This window comes from Sardina pilchardus, chromosome 5 (genome assembly GCF_963854185.1).
Source record: "Sardina pilchardus chromosome 5, fSarPil1.1, whole genome shotgun sequence".
Lineage (NCBI taxonomy): Eukaryota > Metazoa > Chordata > Actinopteri > Clupeiformes > Clupeidae > Sardina > Sardina pilchardus.
This window is the reverse complement of record NC_084998.1, coordinates 4,702,871-4,724,502: the sequence shown is the minus strand read 5'-3', so window position 1 is coordinate 4,724,502 and position 21,632 is coordinate 4,702,871. Positions and strand designations below refer to the sequence as shown.

The window sequence follows — 21,632 nt, the reverse complement described above, 5'->3', positions numbered from 1 at the left end:
GTGTGTGTGTGTGTGTGTGTGTCTTTCTGGTCTGCGCAATGGCCCCTGTAAAGCAGCGATATTGTGGTTAGCAAAATGCGGAACTGGAGCGATACATTAGTCATCAGAGTTTAAAATAAGAAGCATGAACTCTAAAAATCTATCGGATAATCAGCTGCTTAAGAAAGTGAGTTGAAATGTGTCAGATACTGTACATTTCAGCCTTTAAGCCTCCACGCTACCTCGGGCTGAGATTGCCTATGGTATGGGAGGATGTTGTAGATTATTCTAAATGCAGAGGGGAAGCCTCGAGGTCTTTTAATGCACAACCGCAAGCAGCGACCATTTTGACAGTGAGTGCAAGAGCAGTGAATGTATGACACAGAGGCGTGGCTTGTGTCAGATGAAAGCGTTTCTAGCTTTACTGTTATGAGAACATCCTGTGCCGTTCTCAGGTCGTGTTTCCTTTGTTGTTTCTCAACCTTTACCTCCCACATGTGATCTTTCCTGATAAAATAGATGAAAAGAGATTCTTCTTTTTTTTCTTTTTTTTTTTTTCTAATCAAGATGATGGTTAGGTGCTGCACCTACTTGGGATTTCACAGTCTTGTCATTTGCATGCCTTCCTTCGCACCCCCCCGCAGTAAAAAGGGCTCAGTCAGGAAGTGTGGGGGAAGCACGTTGTGCTTGGCATCTGGCGCTCTCTGCACATGTGGTATGGATACCAACATTGCTGCTTCCATCTCACAGTGGCTTTTTAAATTATTATTATTATTATTATTATTATTGGGTGTGCATACTGGTTGGTGAGTAACCCGTTGGTGGTTGTGCCGCGGGTACGGTGTCTGACCCCCTGAAGGATTGGGTTGGCTGACTTGTCACTTCTGAGCCAAGTGATGGCATGGGTGATGCAGTCTGAAAGATTGCCCTGTCGAGCCAAGAGGATTCCGCCCCGACCTAATGCCCCGGATAATCCGCAGACGGCCCGGGGCAGAAGAGGGCAGAAGCCACGAGTGCCAGGCAGACAGACAGCGATAGCATGAGATCTCTGAGGTCAATGCACTCTGCTCTCTCTCGCGCTCTTTCTCTCTCTCTCTGTCTCTCTCCCTCTCTCTCTCTGTCTCTGTCTCTGTCTCTCTCTCTCTCTCTCTCTCTCTGCAAGGCTAGACAGCGTTGGATTTGAGGTCACAGTGAAGAGGATGGATCTTAATGATCTGTTTACACAGAAAATTGTCAGACTTCCAAAAAAACCACATGCATCATTTGATATTAGTAAAATGCAGAAATGCTGCTTCGGTTAAAGGCAAAATATAGAAATATGCCATTCAGATGAACACATACTGTATTCACCTCACCACTACCTCAGTCTGTAAAGGAGACTGATTAAGACCTATTTTTTGTCACACATTTTAGGTTGTCAAGTCAGTGTGACACTCAAAGACTCAAAGACATGCCAGATTAATGAATACTGTTAATGGCAAAGCCGTCATCAGATGTAACAGAGTGGTAGTAGTGATATGGGCTCAGGAAGGATGGTTGTCATGGTTTGGGTTGTCAAGTTACACTGACCTCAGATCTTCATACCACACTAACGGGCACTGTTTGTGGCAGTAGTGTGGTAATGGAGCTATAAGTTCGGAAGTCAAAAAGGATGGTTTGCCAACTCTTTACGTGTTGTGTTTTGTGCTTGTGGTTTCAGAATGCTTCCAGAGACCAATCGAATCCCATTCTTCACGACGCCCCACGCCAGACTGTACACGGAGTCTGACTCACGGCACCTTGGCGAGCCACCCACCCGATACGACCTGGACGACCTGGATGTGGCCTGGCTGGAGCTCGTCAACACAGAGTTTAGGGAGCTGGGTAAGCCACTGAGCCAGTCCACTGGCAGCTCCACCTCTATTCTTTTTTTTTTTTTTTAAGATATTTTTTTGGGCTTTTATGCCTTTAATCAGATAGGACAGTGTAGGGTGACAGGAAACGAGTGGGAGAGAGAGTAGGGTGGGATCCGGAAAGGACCACGGGGCGGGAATCGAACCCGGGTCGCCGGCGTGCGGTGCAGGTGCCCCAGCCAGTCGCGCCACGACTGGGGCCTCCAACTCTATTCTCCTGGTTGTCATCTGCTTCTAGTTCAAGTTCACTTCACTATAGCTCCTGCTGCAGAGTTATCCACAGAGGCGGACATAGCCGCTTCAGAAAGTAAAAGTTCTGACAACAAGTATATGATCCAACCATTTAGTAAACCAGCTCATCCTAATTCGCAGCCAGGTAGATCAGATAATTAGTGATATCAACTGTGTTAAGTGCACAGATAGAAAGAATATAATGGCAGGACTTTCAGAGGATAACCAGAGGATGTCAGCCTCTGGTTATCCAGCAGCACTTCATGCCCTACCGCACTGCAACCAGAGTGCTTAACATTAGCAAGAGTGCCTTCAAAGCCTTGCATTATGAGGTTCGCAGGTGTATATATGATATTGTGATTTCCAGTGGTGCAGAATACCACACACTGTAGAGAAATACTGTACACTGTGAGACTGTGACATGTTCTAATCTCAAATTATCATACCATGAAAATCGTATACCCCACGCGTCACCTACACTGTATAAGCACCACTGTAGCTGCAGCCCTATGTCCAGCCCGGTGTATTAGTGGATGGAGAGGGAGAGATGGAGGGAAAGAGAGAGAGAGAGGGAACAGCAGTCATCTTCTCCCTTTCTGAGCTCGCAGGATCCCCCCTCTAAGCCTGATTTTGGGGCTCTGCCAGAACCTAAGGCCCAGAACAGTCCCGACTGCTGACCTACAAGATCTCTCTCTCTGACCCAGTTTACTTGCAATCCGATCTCATGCTCACAGATGGGGGGGGGGGGGGGGCATATTTAACCCCTCTCCTCCAACTCCCACCCCACCCCCCCAAGACCACATCTTGTTTTCCCTGCTTTTTAGAAAGACAACGAAAACATTTGTCATGAGAGCACGCACTGATAACGGATAAGTCTGATAAAACAGCTTCAGGATTTTAGTCGGGGAGTACAACATCACGTTGTCACAAGTCAGTGCTTTTTGTTGTGATAACAGCAACATTGATAAGGATTTATTTGTGTAGCCCTTTCTCTCACACCGGCAACACAGGGTTGCTCATCGAAAATATAAACCAAGTACAGCTAAAGCTGTACACCCCCCCCCCCAACCGCCCGTATGGCTCGTTCTTACATCTGTGCAATTACTCAGCTATTACATATTTACTCAGTTTAAATGTCACTGCTGCAGAGGTTAATGGATAACTCTACTTCCTCTCGGTGTGGAGCGGAACTGAAACATTCATGTCTTTACAGCAACACAAAGTTCCTTAGGGCAGTCTGGACAGAGTCCTGGAGCACATAAACCACCGGAGAAATAAATGAAAGAAATAAAAAAGACAGATGAATGCAGACAGGAGGGTCGTTATGTTTGAGGTGACCTATCCGGAGTTGCCTATCCAGACTTCTATTCTGGACGTTTTTAAAATAGTGCTTCGTTTCAGGAAACTTCCTTTATTTGAAAAGCAGCTAATGCAGCTGTAACTATATCCTCACTGAACTGACAGAACTGAACAGTGAGTCCAAGTCAACTGTGTGTCTTTGTCATCATCTCATTGGTCCAGGTCCACCATTGGTTATAGTGTCTTTATTATTTTTGCACCCCTCACTAATTTAATCAAGCTTTATGGTTTTGGGAGGTTCCCCTTTCCCCACTCTGTGGGATTAAATGTACTTGCTGTGGATTTTTTCAGAGATCACACTCTGCTTCGCCGTGATAGCCAAAGTGTATCAGTCCCTGATCAAAACAAAACAAAACACAGTATTTCCAAGTTCAGCTCCTTCCTAGAGTGTCCATTCCCAGTGTGTGGCCCAGGTTTGGACTCTTACCCGTAAATTCCTGACTATTAGCCGCGGCTTATACATTGATTTTGCAAAATTTCTTCAGAATACAGGGGGGCAGTTAATATGGTTTTGTTTCTTTTAACTTGCATAAAACACTGTCCTGCGGCTTATACACAATGCGGGAAATTACTGTATTGCAAAGCTACTGCACTGACTCCCTGCCCTCACACTAACCTGTGGCTTAACTCTCACTCTCCCCCCTGTCCCCATCCCCTCCATCCCCATCCCCTCCGTCCCTGTCCCCTCCGTCTCTGTTCCCACCCCCTGTCCCCATCATCCCCTCCGTCCTCATCATCTCCTCCGTCCCATCCCCTCCGTCCTCATCATCCCCTCCGTCCCTGTCCCCATCATCCCCTCCGTCACTGTCCTCGTCCCTGTTCTCATCATCCCCTCCGTCCCTGTCCCCATCATCCCCTCCGTCACTGTCCTCGTCCCTGTTCTCATCATCCCCTCCCCCCTGTCCCCATCATCCCCTCCGTCACTGTCCTCGTCCCTGTCCCCATCATCCCCTCCGTCACTGTCCTCGTCCCCTCCCCCCTGTCCCCTCCCCCCTGTCCCATCCCCTCCCCCCTGTCCTCGTCCCCTCCCCCCTGTCCCCTCCCCCCTGTCCCATCCCCTCCCCCCTGTCCCCATCCCCTCCCCCCTGTCCCCATCCCCTCCCCCCTGTCCCCGTCCCCTCCCCCCTGTCCCCGTCCCCTCCCCCCATGTCCCCCCCCCCCCCCCCCCCCCTCCCCCCTGTCCCGGTGCCGTGCCCCCCGGCAGCGCTGCCTGAGCTGGACGAGCTGAGTATGGAGCGCGTGCTGGAGGAGCTGGAGCGGCAGTGCCAGGAGAAGATGCAGCAGGCCATCGAGACCGAGGAGGGCCTGGGCATCGAGTACGACGAGGACGTGGTGTGTGACGTGTGCCGCTCGCCCGAGGGAGAAGACGGCAACGAGATGGTCTTCTGCGACAAGTGCAACATCTGTGTGCATCAGGTGAGGATGAGGATGGACTGGGGGCGCGAAGAGTTCGGGCCAACGGCCACTGGCGGCGACAGACACTGAGTGCGTTTTCATGAGCACTAAAAAATGACTGGCAATGCTCGGGTAACTGGAATAATCCGTTAAAGGTGTATACATGTCTTGAAGAAATCAGAATATTGACACAAACCTGGGTGTGTTAAGCCGATTTTTCATAAACTGATAACTGTAGTAAACAGATATGGGTTAATTCTGTTTACATGAGAACTTGAATAGCCAGATAACTACAAAAACCTGTTGATAATCTTTTTTTCTATTGTGCGTGTAAACGCGCTCGTTGGCAACGGCGAAGTTTAAAGCTCTGTTACGTTTACCGTGGCAAAGCCCATGGGTGGCGTCTGACCCACATCCACAGCAAAGTTTAGAAAATTTTTATTTCTCTTGCGTCAAATCCATAGACACAAATGTCGTCACCAGTGGGCAAAGCCAGGGAAAGCCAGAGCAGGATAGTTCAGATGATGTTGGCGCAACCGCCTGTTCAGTGTGTGTGTGTGTGTGTGTGTGTGTGTGTGTGTGTGTTTTTATACATAGAGCTGTGGTTGAATTGTAGTGTGAGTCACCTTGGTGATGTATACCCAGCGGGACTTGTATGACGCCATTGCTTAGACTTAAAGTAGCTCATTGACTTCATTGTATGCTTCCTTCTCTGTATATTTCTCACAAAATTGAAACACCCTAGAGAAGAAAAAAAAAATGATTGCAAACTCCCTCCGTTCATTTGAATCTCTAGCGCTGAACGGAGTGATACGGTGTTAATTGAGGTGTCAAGTCCCTTGATAGCTCTTAAGCGCCTCTACTTCACCATATTTAATATCTCATTTGGAAGCGCCGTGTGTGCGGGTTTCCTGTGTCAAGTGGATTGTCTGATTTAATTGTGGAATGCAGCTGTTGTGGTGTGCGTGGCGTGGCGTACTGTACTGTATGTATAAAACGAGGTGTGTTACCCCACAGGCCTGTTACGGGATCCTGAAGGTGCCCCAGGGCAACTGGCTGTGCCGCACCTGTGCCCTGGGGGTGCAGCCCAAATGCCTTCTGTGCCCCAAGCGAGGAGGAGCGCTCAAGCCCACTCGCAGCGGAACCAAGTGGGTCCACGTCAGTTGTGCCTTATGGATCCCAGAGGTAAATGCGCGCGCACACACACACACATACACACACATACACATACATTAATCATCCGTGGACAACACGTGTATATTAAGACCAACCTGTCCATGGGGGTATGCTGTGCCTTCTAGTGCTGTCTGCAGATGACAGTAACCTTGTAATTATATACAGTATGGTGTTCGGATAGTAGCTAACACTGTGTGACCAGTTTTTTTTGTATATCTGCAATGACGTTACTTCATAAACAATGACGTTACTTCTTAATCAATGCGGGTTCATGGTGGCTGCTGTGCCTTTATGAGCTCCTGAGGTGAACGACTGTTGCACATGTGTGCAGAGTGCACATTTCTAAAACGGATAGTTCCGGTCCTTGATTATGATTAGCTGAATCACATTCAATAGGAGGAAGACACAGCATTGTCGAAACGTTAGTCAAGTGTTTGCACTGAAATAAAGACTGCAAGCGATCAGCTCCAGCTCTCTCCATTGTAAAATCTCTTGTCCTCCTGAAATGCACCTGATTGCACAGTTTCCTAAGGATGATGCGTCGAGTGCCCTACTTTAATTCACATTCAATACCGTTGTAAACAGATCCATGGCGTTGTAAAATTCAGCACAAACATTCACCTTGACCGCATTTCGTTCTGTATTACTGCAGTGCGCGACCATAACTTGATACAAAAGTTGAAGTAGCTGCGTCTTGGCGTTGCTTGGCCACCGTTCAGATGGAGGAAATAGAATGAAATCTTGCCAAATAGTCACCGTTTTAGGAAAGCAATAAGTCATTCGAGTCCATAGCTTACACTGATTTTAGAACAGCTAACGGGGGGGGGGGGTTTAAGTCATGATGCGTAACTCATGAGTCATGATGCAGGGTGGTATTTATGGTGAAGGAAAGTGTGTTGACCGCACCAGTACAATAGCAATAGTGCCCAATGCCCTAATGATTCAGATCAGATTGTGCTTAAATAATAACAAAGACTAAAGGAAAGATTCATTTGGACTTATAGATAGATAGATAGATAGATACTTATAGTCCGCCCCTGTGCATTGTTATCCCCATAGCTGACGAAATCTAGCAAAATCAATGTGTAAACCGCAGTTTATTGGCAGGAGATTACGGTAGGAGAAATCCACATGATGGATGCACAGTTCCCTTATCATGGTACACCATTACATCCCTAATGCAATGAACACATGAGGCAAACACTGCGTGGTGTGCCCACCATTAGGTCCATTAAGTTGAGTGCCATTTAACCAAGAGATATTTTCAGATATAATTACGTTTCCGTCACACTCGAACAGAGGCTTTGTTATTCTGTTTGTTTTCTCCCGTTTTTGCCCTCCCCACCTTCTTGATTGAAATTAATTTGAGTTAGCGAATTACAACGAAGGGTAATGAGGTGTCGATAAGACACGGCGTAGACGAGCTTCTTCACGCGTGTCTAAGCGTGAAGAAGACTGGACCCCGTAATTTGTCCTCTCTGTCAGATGAAAGAAAAGACACACGACGTCCAGTCAGGAGGGATAGGCTGAGGCAACCGCGCTGCAACACTTGCTTCTATAAAGAGACTCTCTTAATTACCTACGATTGCTAAAAAACCAGCCACAGTTGGTTCAGACACGTCAACGACGTCCACATGAAACACAAGACGCGCTGACGCGCTGACTGGTTTGACAGTTTAACTACAGGCACAGGCTTGGGTGGGTGATCAGTGCTTGAGTCATTCCTTGACCCTGGCATTCTTATGGTTAGATGAAATGAAATGATACACAGCCTCGGCTCAGCTGGGCTGCAAAGTGGGCTGTGTAAAAAGGCTGTTAATTGGGGGCTGTAATAGCTTCCGTCTCTTATGGTGCCTCGTTTTTTAAAATCCCAGAGCTTTTGTGAGCCTTTGAAAATATGAAGTAATTGGGATTGAAATGAAGGAAGGAGGGCAAATGAAAAAGAATCCCCCCCCCCCACCCACCCACCCCTCTCTCTCACACACACACACACACACACACACACACGTGCGTACGCTCTCTCTTCCGTTCGGAAGACTGTGGTGAAGAGCACTCTTGGATTGTCCAATCAAGGGAGGACAAAAGAAGAAGAAGGAGAGGGAGACGAGGAGGAGGAGGAGGAAGAGGTGGATGTCGAGAGGAGCGTCTGGCTGATGGCTCAAGTCGAGACCAGAAGTGGCTCCGCTCTGAATGGATTAGGCAGGATTGCCAAAGCAGTCAAAAGGCACAAGTGTGAATAGGCAAAGCTCTATGGCGAATAGGCCAGCAGACTGTATGGCCTCTCTCTAGTCGGGAGTGTTGGTGTAGTGGAATGGATCTCACCAGGGTGCCTTATGCATCAGGGGGACTTTGATAGGGTTGACCAGTTCCTTTGAGTTTTTAATTTCAGTATCGGTTGACAACGCTACGTCGTCTTGTGTTATCAGTGGAATCATCTAGGAATGGATCATCTCTCTTTATGTTCTGAGGGGATGCATCGCATTCCAATTACATTAATGATTCAGTGGTTGAGATGACTCAAAGTACTTATCGTGTATGTGTTGGCACATCGTCATCTCAGACCCTAACCACAAGTTTCTCTTGCAACAGAACATATCTTCTCGTAAGTTCCCACTGTGTACTATAGATGGGACCTAATCTGTGTGTGTGTGTTTGTGTGTGTGTGTGTGTGTTTGTTAGGTAAGCATTGGCTGTCCTGAGAAAATGGAGCCCATCACTAAAGTGTCTCACATCCCGGCCAGTCGGTGGGCCTTGTCCTGTAGCCTGTGTCGGGAGCACACAGGCACCTGCATACAGGTACGTACCTCTACACCACCCCCAGCCTGTGTCCTTACAGGTGGGCTACGCAACGCAGACACCTAACTGAAGCGATCTGCTCATGGAGCGTAGAAATAGTTAAAGAAGACTTGCAGCGAAGGGACAGAGCAGTGACCCCATCTGGTCTTGAACCCGAGTCTCCGGGGTACTAACCCTGCAGCTTGACCGCAACGGCAAATAGCCAGGCCCCTTGGTATGGCAATCATAGCGCATACTCCATTGTAGTGACAGCACTCCGTCACAAGAAGGAAGGGAACGAAAGGTCTCATTTGTTCGAATGTGCGCAGTGCACCACGACCACATCAGCGCTAGCTAGCTCAGCTTCAGTTACGTGACTGGTGTAGCCTGCTTGTTAAACCTGCCATCAAACTGTAGGTAGTCGCCACATCATACCTAACCAACGGAACTGTGAAAGGGAATGGACAGCATGGTGTCATGCACTTATGTTCTGAGGAAATAAAGCGAAAGCTGGTGAACCATATTGGCATATTGGAGCTTGAACAGGCATGATGAAACAGAAAATCATCAAGGTCCAATCAGAAATGTTGTAAATCCATCTGGTGGGTTCTGGTGTCCAACGTCCATTGATTAAAAATGAATAAATAAATAAATCATAAGTCATCGTCTACCATCAAACTGTTGTTACCACAGAATGGCAAAACACATAGCAAAATTCTCACTAACCTACCACTGGTATGTGTGATTCATATCATCACTATTCTATGATCAACCTTTCAGCCTTGTTTGTGGCGTCACATGTAGCATGATGAATGACTGTTCTGCACAAGCCTGGTCATACCAAACCCTCGTACTAATATATCGTACAGAGGGTCTGGACCTACTCCATTCAGAATCGATTTCAAGCAGGAGGCGTGAACTCTGTTGAAGTTTGAAACGATTGGGCCTGATTTTTACCCAATTGCTAACGTTTGGTCATGACGGCAAACACGCATATGCTCGACGTCATCGTTAACACCCGCCTCCCCCCATCCCCCCCGTTCGCTGATTGGTCCGCTCGGAATGCATCCTGAGAAATGGAGTTCAATGGGATCAGACCCAGACGTAATGGTGAGGGGAAATTAAAATTGAGCAGAAGCTTACGGAGGGCTATGCCAAGCTAGTTGTGCACATAGCGATGGACGCATTAACTGGATGCTGGTGGGCATGGCACGGGCGCGGCTGAGCTGTCAGGTTTGCGCCCGGCGTGGGGTCCGTGCTCTGGTCTGCTCCGTGAGGCGAGGCGCCGCGCACTGTGCTTAGCTGATGTGTGTCCATGCCCTCTCTCTTTACTCTCTCTCTTTTCTCTCTCTCTTTCTCTGTCTCTCTCTCTCTCTCTCTCTGTATCTATCTCTCTCCCTCTCTCTCTCTCTGTATCTATCTATCTCTCTCTCTCTCTCTCTCTGTCTGTCTGTCTGTCTCTCTCTCTGTCTCTCTCTCTCTATCTCTCTGTCTCTCCCTCTCTCTCTCTCTCTCCCTCTCTCTGTCTCTCTCTCACTCTCTCTCTGTATCTCTCTCTGTCTCTCTCTCTCTCTCTCCCTCTCTCTGTCTCTCTCTCACTCTCTCTCTGTATCTCTCTCTCTCTCTCTCTCTCTCTCTCTCTCTCTCTCTCTCCCTCTCTGCCTCTGTCTCTGTGGGCAGCAGCATAATGGCAGTGCTGGCAGAGGTGTGTAGCGGGAGCTAGCTGTGGGGGTGAGCAGAGCAGGCTGGCCTGTGATGTAGAGCTTGGCCTCGCCTCGCTGCCTCGTCTGGCCCCGCCACCACTCACTGCTGTCAGCGTGCTGTTGTCATCTGGTCTGCGTGGATAGATGAAAGGGGGGGTTAGGGTTGGTGTGGGGGGGCTACATGGGGAGTAGGGGGTTCGGTCTGCTGCTCAGCTTAGCCCCTCACATGCCATTAGAGTGTTACAATCAAGGCTACGGAGTTCTGCTAGGCTTCTGTTTGGATGTCTAGTTAGTGTGTGTGTGTGTGAATGAATGAGTGAGAGTGAGAGTGTGTGTGTGTGTGTGTGTGTTTGTGTGAATGTGTCTGTTGGTGTAGGGAGAATTCTCCATCAGTATGTATCTCACCTACATGTTTGCTTCTGAATCCCCTGGATGTTTATATGTGATCTGTGAGTTCTGTGTGTGTGTGTGTGTGTGTTTGTGTGAATGTGTCTGTTGGTGTAGGGAGAATTCTCCATCAGTATGTATCTCACCTACATGTTTGCTTCTGAATCCCCTGGATGTTTATATGTGATCTGTGAGTTCTGTGTGTGTGTGTGTGTGTGTTTGTGTTGTGTTTGTTCCTGGGGTGCCAGGAGTGGGGGATGGGTTTGTGTGAGTGAAAGATTCTGCAGGGAACAATGTCTTTGCTTCTGTTGCACTGGGTATTTATATGTCATTTCAAATGTCTGTTTGTGCGTGTGTGTGTGTGTGTGTACATTTGGGTGTGTTTGGGAGTTATAGTGGTGTGTGTGTGTGCGAGAGAGTGAGAGTGAGACAGTGTGTTCTGCTTTGGCAATGCAAACATATTTGTCATGCTAATAAAGCTCACTTGATAGAGAGAGAGAGAAAGAGAAAGAAAGAAAGAGGGAAAGAAAGGGAGATACGTCTCCATGGTAATGCATCATCTGCGCCAGAGAGGGTTAAAGCGGAGCGAGAGGCGCAAACGTTCGATCATTTCCGCGTTCTGTCTTCACAAGGGGGAGGGGGGCTAAATCCCCCTTTAAGCAGACCTGCTAACATTCGAACTGAACTGCTTGCCGATCTGACAGAGATCGATATCCCACTATGACGACTTTGCAACACGCCCCTTTAAGCAGACCGGAACTGTTCGAATTTTGCTTCCATAGAGATGCATTACGTTGCTCTATCTTGTCAATAATTAAGGATCTTTGTCTGCGCCCCTCTCCTCTCCTCCCCGCAGTGCTCCATGCCCTCGTGCATCGTGGCGTTCCACGTGACGTGTGCCTTCGAGCACGGCCTGGAGATGCACACCATCCTGGCGGAGAACGACGAGGTGCGCTTCAAGTCCTACTGCCTGGAGCACAGCTACAACACCAACACCGGCGCCGCCGCCGCCGCCTCCACCGACCACCCCCGGGCCGACGCCGGGCCGCAACCGCAACCGGACCGGCAGAAGGCCAGCAGCCAGCGCAAGCAGAAGCTCCAGGAGCTGGAGGACGAGTTCTACCGGCTGGTGGAGCCGCGCGCCGTGGCCGACAGGTAGTGGTGGGGGGAAAAATCGATTCTGTTCAGTATCGCAATACTTTGTGCCTGCAATTATATCGATATGAGTAGCTCAAAGTATCGCAATACTTCATTATATAATTTAATTATCTATTTTACTTTTATTTGAGGCGAGTTTACTCAGGGTTTACTCTAATCATATTAAATTAGCTAGATAGATAGATATACAGTATAGGTAGGTAGATACTTTATTGATCCCCAAGGGGGAAATTCAAGATATTACGATCACAAGGTGGCGCTTGTTGTGGCGATTTATTGTGCATTCAAGGGCAATTTCAAATCAAAAGTGTGGGTGTGTTTCAGTTTTCAACAAAAAGCAAATAGTAAGGACCTTGATAGGCACCATGCCATGACAAAGTGAGTTGAACAGTGTTATTTTCTTTATTTCTGTAATGCCTTCGAACAATATGAGAGACATGAATAGCAATATATCGCAGAATCGAATCGCAATGCTTGTTGTATCGCAATATGTTTAGTATCGCAATAATATCGAATTGTGGCCCAAATATCGCAATAGTATTGATTTGCCATTCTTTTGCCAATTCCCACCCCTACCGACAGGATGGGGCTGCCCGACGCGCACGTGGACTTCCTGTTCCAGTTCTGGAAGCTGCGGCGGAGGGCCAACTTCAACCGGCCGCTGGTGGCGGTCAAGCGCGACGAGGTGGACAACCTGGCCCAGCAGGAGCAGGACGTCCTCTACCGCCGCCTCAAGCTCTTCACACACCTGCGGCAGGACCTGGAGAGGGTGAGTTACGCACACACACACACACACACACACACACACACGTCCTCTACCGCCGCCTCCAGCTCTTCACACACCTGCGGCAGGACCTGGAGAGGGTGAGTCCGTTACGCACACACACACGCGCACACACACACACACACACACACACACACACACACACACAACCTGGCCCAGCAGGAGCAGGACGTCCTCTACCGCCGCCTCAAGCTCTTCACACACCTGCGGCAGGACCTGGAGCGGGTGAGTCCGTTACGCACACACACACGCACACACACACACACACACACACACACAACCTGGCCCAGCAGGAGCAGGACGTCCTCTACCGCCGCCTCCAGCTCTTCACACACCTGCGGCAGGACCTGGAGAGGGTGAGTCTGTTACGCACACACACACACACACACACCTGCGGCAGGACCTGGAGAGGGTGAGTCTGTTACGCACACACACACACACACACACACCTGAGGCAGGACCTGGAGAGGGTGAGTCCGTTACACACACACACACACACACGCATCACACACACACACACACACACACGCATCACACACACACACACACACGCGTGCTCTACCGCCGCCTCAAGCTCTTCACACACCTGCGGCAGGACCTGGAGCGGGTGAGTCCGTTACGCACGCACACACACACACACACACTCTACCGCCGCCTCAAGCTCTTCACACACCTGAGGCAGGACCTGGAGAGGGTGAGTCCGTTACACACGCACACACACACACACACACACACACACACACACACACACACACACACACACACACACACACACACACACACACACTCACACTCACACTCACACTCCATCGCTCATACACACACACACAGTGGACCTGGAGATGTTGAGTCAATTCCTCACTCACTCTCACACACACACACACACACACACACACACACACACACACACACACACACACACACACACACACACACACACACACACACACACACTCTCACTCCATCGCTCACATACACACTCACTCCCTCACTACATCACTCACACACACTGGACCTGGAGATGGTGAATCAATTACACACACACACACACACACATACACACACACAAACAAACAAACACACTGCCCTCACACACATGAACACAGAGAGCCGCTGTTGGCTTAGGGTAGATAAGAGTGTGTTTTGTGTGTATAATTTGCTGTATGTATGAGCCCTGTGAGTAACTGACTGGCAGGATTTCCGCAGTGTCTCGAAAAGTCTTAAGGCTTAGAACTGAGATTAACTTTTAGACTTTAAGACGTCTTAAATATGTCCAGATGTTGCTTGCGAGGTTCTAAATTACATTTAGTTAAGTCTTAAATATGTGCGTTCATTTACCGCTTCTTTAATTCACTCCTTTTCTGAGAACTGCGTTGGCGGCATTCATAGTCGTGTGTTGTAATTCCTTCTGAAGATTCCGGGGTAGTAGTATGCTGCACAACAAAGTTATCTTTTTTGTACTTTTTGGTCTTACATTTGATTCATGGTCTTAAATTGAACTTGTGGAGACCTGTAGAAACCCTGGCCTAGCAAAGGCCTTTCTCATATTGATTTTCCCCTTGAGCTACTGCTGGTTGATGGCATGTCCTCAAACACTTGTGTAGGTGGATACGGTATTAGTTTTACTGGCTTTTATCGTAGATCAGAGCAAGAAGATTTGATTGAGTCTATTGTGCAGCAAGGTGTAGGTGAGAAACCTTAGTATTTTCATGCATAACATCAACTTGTGTGTATCATTTGTTGCAATGACTTGTGCTAACTGTTCCATTCGTGAACTGTTCTGTCCATGGTTATTGTTGGTGTGCTAAGAAGCATTCTAGAATGTTGTCAGTATCATCATATTTCTGTGCAGTTTCCAACAACAGCCTGAGTATTGCCAAATATGCGTGTTAATTGGTGATTATTCAAAGGATTAAATAGTGATATTTGTTTTATTAGCATTTGGAATGCATTCACATTTATAAGTGTCAAGAGTCTATTATCTGTTTATTGAAAACATGTTGCTTTTCTTGTGGAAAATGTCTGAAAATATTGGGGGGGACTTGCAAATCAGTGATCTGATATGATGCTGCTTGTTGCTGAGCCAGAAATGTGTCAAATTCTTGATTTACTTCTTCGAATCTGTTAAATTATTTATTTTTATTTTATACACTCCCATTCCCACCAGACCCCAGGTTTTTAAGAGGGGCTGGAGAAAGCCCGAGCTGAAGTGTATGTTTCAAAGCCTGGAGGGCTGCCAACTTCTAAGGCACTGTATCTTGTGGGGGAAACACTGATAGAGTGTCCGCAGGAGAGAGTGACAGAGTGAGTGAGCGAGTTTCCCCAAAGCTTGGCAGTAAATTTGAAGTGTTCTCGCGTCTGCTCAGAATATTTGTCTGCATTAGCTATTAGTCTTGAAAGGTAATTCATGGTAAAGCCATAACTGTGTTCCCTTGCATTTGTTGTCCTCGTCTTTGAGAAGCGCTTGGGTGCGTCAGTGGTGGGAAGTCCGCTGAGTATCTGGCATGTGGTGTTTGTGCAATCACATCTACTAAATAAGGACTGATTGGACTACAGCAGGAGGACTACCTCTTCAGCTGAGTAGTTCACTGCCGGGTAGATTAAGTTCTTTTCCTGTGTACTTCTTGTTTCTCTCAACCACTTCAGATTTGTTTATATATTGTGGCTTGTTCCTCTTTGTGTTTCTTTGTGCAGGAGGAAATGTTCATTACGTAACTTAACCACCAAGTAGCACCTGACTCTTTTGTTGTTGTGACTCAGCGATTACAGAACTGCATAGATATTTCCTCTTGATTAGGGTGTTTTTTTAACATCAGTGATTGGCCTTCCAGAATGTTAATCACATTTTGGAAGCACAGGTGATGTACCTTGCAGATGCACCTTGCAGAGCTTGAACAAATCCCAGCCCTGTTAACCATATAGATTCACTGAGAATCCTAACAAGAGGAGATACCTGCAGGTCCCATGCTCACTCACTCACTCACTCACTCACTCACTCACTCACTCACTCACTCACTCACTAGCTCTGCTCTGAGCTAGCCTGTCTCCTGGTGTGCAAACATTGGAGGATTTGGCTAATGTCTGCCGTACTATAAACATCTGTGTTGTGTCGGGTGAGCCTCGCTAGTGACATAAGCACCATCCAGAGGGCCAGAGACGCTGCTGCCACCCGCCACACACTGAGAGGACGAGTTGTACTCTGGAGGAAGGCACTCAGCAAGCGCCATAAGCATGGTGATAAGAATGTTGTAAAACGAATGTTCTAAAGAATATCTGGGTTCATTGAATTCTCCATGGAGTTTTAGAACCTTAAATTGTTATGGAACCGAATCTTTTGTTGGAATGTTCAAAAACTAAAAACAAGTTGCTGCTGGGGGATTGTCCCCATAGTGCATGCTATCGCCTTGATAAGAACATCATCTAGATAACAAGTGCATGTAACTGTAATGTAATAATGAGCGGAGTTTGGCTGTATCACTAGGTGCTGCTTGGAGCCAGGATGGAATGAAAAGAGATATGTGGCTAAAACGAGCGTGTACACGTGTGCATGCGCGTAAATCATGTGTGTGAGCGAGCCTGTGCAGTAAATCAAGCCTGAGAGCCGAGAGGCCGTAATCTCCACGACCTTGTTGCATTACAAAAGGCCGATGATATCTCACCAGCCACCGATTCAGACGTCAACGCCACTCAGAGCTGAGCTGCAGAGTCGAGACCGTTCCAAACCAGAGGGCCAGGCCTCGTCACGCTGCATCGCTTGCCCCCGGTCAGAGCGTGATGTCGTCATTTGGCCGAGAGTAACCCCTGTGAGGTTCTCTGTCATCGCTGGTGTCACAGATTGCTTCAGTGCCAGTGTGTTTGCTTTGGTGCCAGTGTGTGTGTGTGTGTGTGGAAGGCCGGCTGTGGATCATCAGAGAGCTAATTGAAACATTGAGCTGTGCCGCTGGAGCAGCCCTTGCACTGCTGACTGCGTGAAGCGTTTCCACCGCTGTTTACTTTCCGTTATCAGACACCGTCGAGCTTCTCTGGGAGCTGATGTGTCTGTCATCCAACCAGCGTTTGTTCGTTCCTCTGTTTGCTCCGGAGTGGAGATGTGTGTTCTTCGCTCTCTGCGAGTTCAGTTGAGGGAGATGTCTGCCGTCTCGCGTCCGTGGGCCCCGTTCTGCACAGTCTCCGCCCCGCTGCCTGGTGTCCAGGCCAGCCTTTGTGCAGGATTCCACCACAGCGCTTTTTCTGGATGGATTAAGGGCTCCTGTTTTAAGGGCTGTGAATGGAACAAATCTGGCAACGCTATCTCTTAAGCCCCAACAAAAGCACTTTCTCTTCCTTGTCTCCTATCCCCACCACCACCACCACCACCACCACCACCATCTTCCCTCTCCTCCACCATCCCCTTCTCAGTCTGTCTCTCTGTCACTCTGTCACTTTCTCTCAGTGACTCTTTCCCTCTCTCCCTCTATGTCAATCTGTCACTCCTCCCCTCTAACTCCTCTGCCTTCCATCTTTCGCTCTCTCCCCCTCCCTCACTCACTCGCTTTTCCCCATCTTCACGTTCCACCAGTCTGGGGCAGGAGGCTCTGAGAGACAGCAAGAGAGAGAGGGAGAGCGAGAACGAGGGAAAGACAGGCAGAGAGAGAGAGAGCGAGAGCACATGGGCCTGAGCCTGAGTCTTGAGGGCGTAATGAGCCATGGTGAGTCTCGGGTGTTGATGTGGATGTTCTGGGAGCATGTGCAAGAGACACAGGCAGAGAGAGAGAAAGAAAGAGAGAGAGAGTGAGTGAGAAAGTGCCGGGTGCAGGGGCCTGTGTTGCTGGTCACACCCCGTTAGACTCAGCGGCTTTGGGGTGCAGCTGGGCTGGAGCGCGACAGGGAGAGGGGATTGTGCAGGATTACCCCAACAAGGGAGACGCAGAGGGAGAAGGACAAGCAAGCAAGCCACAGTTTCAGTGCAGGGTTACCCCAACCAGGGAGTGGGACAGAGAGTGGAAGGGGGAGGAGGAGGAGGAGGAGGAGGAGGAGGAGGAAGAACAAGGGCTCCGTGATTTCATTGGAGGCATGCAAGGCCTTGGCATGCTCGTACCCTGTACCTCTGCCTGCACCTCAATGTTACCCAGGAGGGGAAGAGGGAAGCAAGTAGATTCTTCACTCTGCCAACTGCTCTCCCTTCTGATCTGTGTGCCCATGCGTATGTCTCTGCACAGCATTTGCAGGGAGAGCATGAGCTGCTACTACGTCCATGTTCCTGTGTATGTGTGCATGCATAGGTTTGGGTGTGTGTGTGTGTGTGTATTTGTGCATCATGTGTGTTTGTGTGTGCCTGCATACAGTTGTGTCTGTGTCTGTGTGTGTGAGACTCCTTCAGGAGCTTGTGTGTGTGTGTGTGTGTGTGTGTGTGTGTGTGTGTGTGTGTGTGTGTGTGTGTGTGTGTGTGTGTGTGTGTGTGTGTGTGTGTGTGTGTGTGTGTGTGTGTGTGTGTGTGTGTGTGTGTGTGTGTGTGTGTGTGTGTGTGTGTGTGTGGTGTGTGTGTGTGTGTGTGTGTGAGTGTGAGTGAGACTCCTTCAGGAGCTTGTGTGTGTGTGTGTGTGTGTGTATTTGTGCATCATGTGTGTTTGTGTGTGCCTGCATACAGTTGTGTCTGTGTGTGAGAGACTCCTTCAGGAGCTTGTGTGTGTGTGTGTGTGAGTGTGTGTGTGTGTGTGTGTGTGAGAGTGTGTGTGTTGGCGTTTGTAAAGGCACCTTCAGAGCCCACTCTGCTCTGGCAGCACCCGTAGCGTGGGGCTGGTTGGCACGCTGCCCTGGCGGCCGCTGCCGCTGCCAAGCCCAGCTCAGCAGGTCACGGCGGTGCAGAGGATGCCATGAGAACACTTATGAAAGCACATTATGGAGGGGGGGGGGGGAGGAGAGGGCGTGGTCCCTCGGCAACGGCCAACCCGGCGCTGGATGGGATTGTCAGCGAGTTTTTCTTGGCTCCACTCGCCGATTATACAGAGACTGTCTTTTTTTCTTTTCTTTTTTTTTCTTGTTCTTTTTTGTTTTGTTTTTTTGGAGGTTTGTTTTTTCTTTTCCCCCTCCTATGCTGCAGAGGCGCTTTTTGCGTTTTTTGGGAATGATGCCTGTGCTGTGGTTGAGACAGAATGGGTTGGGTGGAGGGTGTGAGAGAGAGAGGAAGAGAGGAAGACGGAGGGAAGACGGAGGGGAGGGGAGGGGAAGGAGTAGGAGAAATTAATGGGGAGAAATGTCATTGAGCTGTGCTGTCGAGTGTTTGCTTCTCCCTGCTGTGTCTCGGGGCTGCCCCCCCCCCTGATTGATCTGGACGTGCTGGCCCCCCCCCTGATTGATCTGGACGTGCTGGCCCCGGGGTCTGGCGTGGCTGCAGGACTCTGGCTCGGGGAGCCGTGGCGTTACGCAACCGCCGGCCTGGTTCACGCCGAGGGCGAACGCTGAGGAGAACGGCCCGTGCTGCCGGCCTGGGAGCACAGTGCAGACGCCCCCCCCCCCCCCCCCCCCCCACACGCACACACACACACACACACACACACCCCTCAGGGCTCTAATAGTTGTCCTCTCCTCTCCACAGGGGGGGCGGGGTTGGGTGGAGGGGGGAGTTTAGTGGGGCAGTTGGGGCAGGAGGCCAGACTGGTGTGGTGTGGTGTGGTGTGGTGTGGCTGCTGGCTGTGGGGCCGGATGGCCCGCCCTGTTGGCGCAGCTTCAGCCTGGCGTCCCGCTCCGTCTCGGGGCTCTCACCCCGCCGTGCCCTCACCTTCACCCTCACCCTTCCTCTCGTGAGCACAGCACGGCCCGGGCCGTCGCCCACGCCTCGTTTGGGAGGCCCGTTCCTCTGCCTTCGCTGCCCTCGACAGTGAATCTCTCTCTATTATCTCTCTCTACATCCCAAACATCGTTTTAATTCCCCTTCTCTTCTTTTTGATGTCGCGTCATTTCTCCCACAATCCGCCTCACCTGAGTGAGATCTCTTTCTTTCTTCTGTCTTTCTTTCTCTTTCTTTCTTTCTTCTCTCTCTCCCTGTCCAAACTCTTCAGTTCCTCACTGATAATGAGTCTGACATTTGTTATGACCTAGGGGTAAGGCCACAACAAAAGAGGGAGTCGAGAGGTTGGATTTTTAACTAAAATATAGATTTATTAACCAAAGCAAATCAACTAATAGCAAATGAACAACAAAGAGTGTGAGATGGGTCCAAGTCAGTTGTCAGTAATGCATGGATGTTGAATGTTTGCAATGTGTCTGAGTGTAGTGTTGCATGTCCAAAACCCAAAGTCAAAATGGCCCTCTCAAGGAGAGATGGAGCAGCCTTCTTAACTGCACCCCTCAGCTGCAGCCCATCAGCTCGTTAGGTCCTTAGCACACCTGAAAACAAGACCAAGACAAAGACAACGAGCAGAAGGCCTCACAGGCCGTCACACCCTCCCCCATAAAACAGAAACCATAGGTTTCTGAAATTCTTTATACTTTTAGGCCCCAAAAACATCCTATATGGACAACAATTAAATTACAACATGCAACTGTTAAAACGATGTCTACACCACATTCAATTCATTTACCACTTTAATTGGCATAAGGCAAAACTAACCAAAAGTTTTCCCACTGACTATATCCCCAAAGCTAGCTAAACTTACCTAAGGTCTTCATGTGGATTTGCGGTGGGTTGTTGTGCACCTTAAACCAGTGGGTTTGCAAAGCGACCTGCAATAGGCAACCCCGCAAATTCCCACGGACGTGCTCCCGAGACAAGTCACCCGGAGATGACCGACACAAACCGCATTGCCACAACACTACAACCCCCCTGACGCAACCCAAAGGGGAAAACGCCACTTAAGCCTAACAGGGAAAACAGAACTTTGCAAATTAAAGTGGCAAACAAACTATTTTTTTAAGCAGCGACACACGACAAAACTACGCAGGCCAATAACTAAAGAAAACAAAATTACCTAACTATCCAACCAACCTCTCTCGCCCCCCTTCAAAGAAGTGCAACGCACTCACCAGGCAGAGATCAACTCTATTGCAGAGACAAATATCGGCAAAACATATGTTAATATGGCTCCAACCACCAAAACTAACCTATAGAAAGGCACAGAAAAACACTAGTCGCACATATTGTAAGGACACACTCAACAGCCGACCAAATAATGTTGCAAATTGACAAATCAAGCAAAATATGCAACCAAACAAACAAATCTCACATTCCAAAATGGTATTCAAACCCTATGCGAGAAACCAAAGAACCAAACCTTGCACTAGCCTACGGCACTCTCCCGAACGACTATGCAAGTAGCAGTCCAACCAAATCACACTGCTTGCCTGCACCTGAGCAGACACCAGTGCTACGACTGCGAACCAAGTTGTACCTACCGGCACCAAAGAACCAAAACCTGCACTAGCCTAGGGCATTCCCCCGAACGACTATGCAAGCAGCAGCCTAACCAAATCACACCGGCTTGCCTGCACCTGAGCAGACACCAGTGCTACGACTGCGAACCAAATTGTACCTACTGGCACCAAAGGACAACTTCTGGGATTTACTAGCTCACAAGCCTACCTGACGCTCTGCACCTGAGCAGACCATCCAGGCGATCCCAACACTACACTATACTCCCACACAAAAAAGGAACACATGCCAATTGTCCAACGAATGTGCGCCACACGCACCGAATTCACTACCCCCCTGCACCTGAGCAAGGCAAGGTCCGTGACAAACGACAATAGCATGCAAAACCTAAAGGGAGCAAACACAACGATCAAAGACGAAAATAAATGTGCGACTAAAATGTAATC

General features: G+C 49.0%; 1 protein-coding gene across 1 annotated transcript in view; it reads left to right on the top strand.

The window, feature by feature from the left end:
• jade2 (jade family PHD finger 2) overlaps nucleotides 1-21,632 on the top strand; it is a gene marked incomplete in the record, with an annotated part of 89,779 nt that overhangs the window by 35,285 nt on the left and 32,862 nt on the right. Inside the window, 6 exon segments of the mRNA XM_062536024.1 lie at nucleotides 1,679-1,842; nucleotides 4,666-4,877; nucleotides 5,874-6,041; nucleotides 8,712-8,828; nucleotides 11,754-12,052; nucleotides 12,638-12,824. Of these exon segments, the coding sequence (XP_062392008.1) occupies nucleotides 1,679-1,842; nucleotides 4,666-4,877; nucleotides 5,874-6,041; nucleotides 8,712-8,828; nucleotides 11,754-12,052; nucleotides 12,638-12,824 (1,147 nt within the window).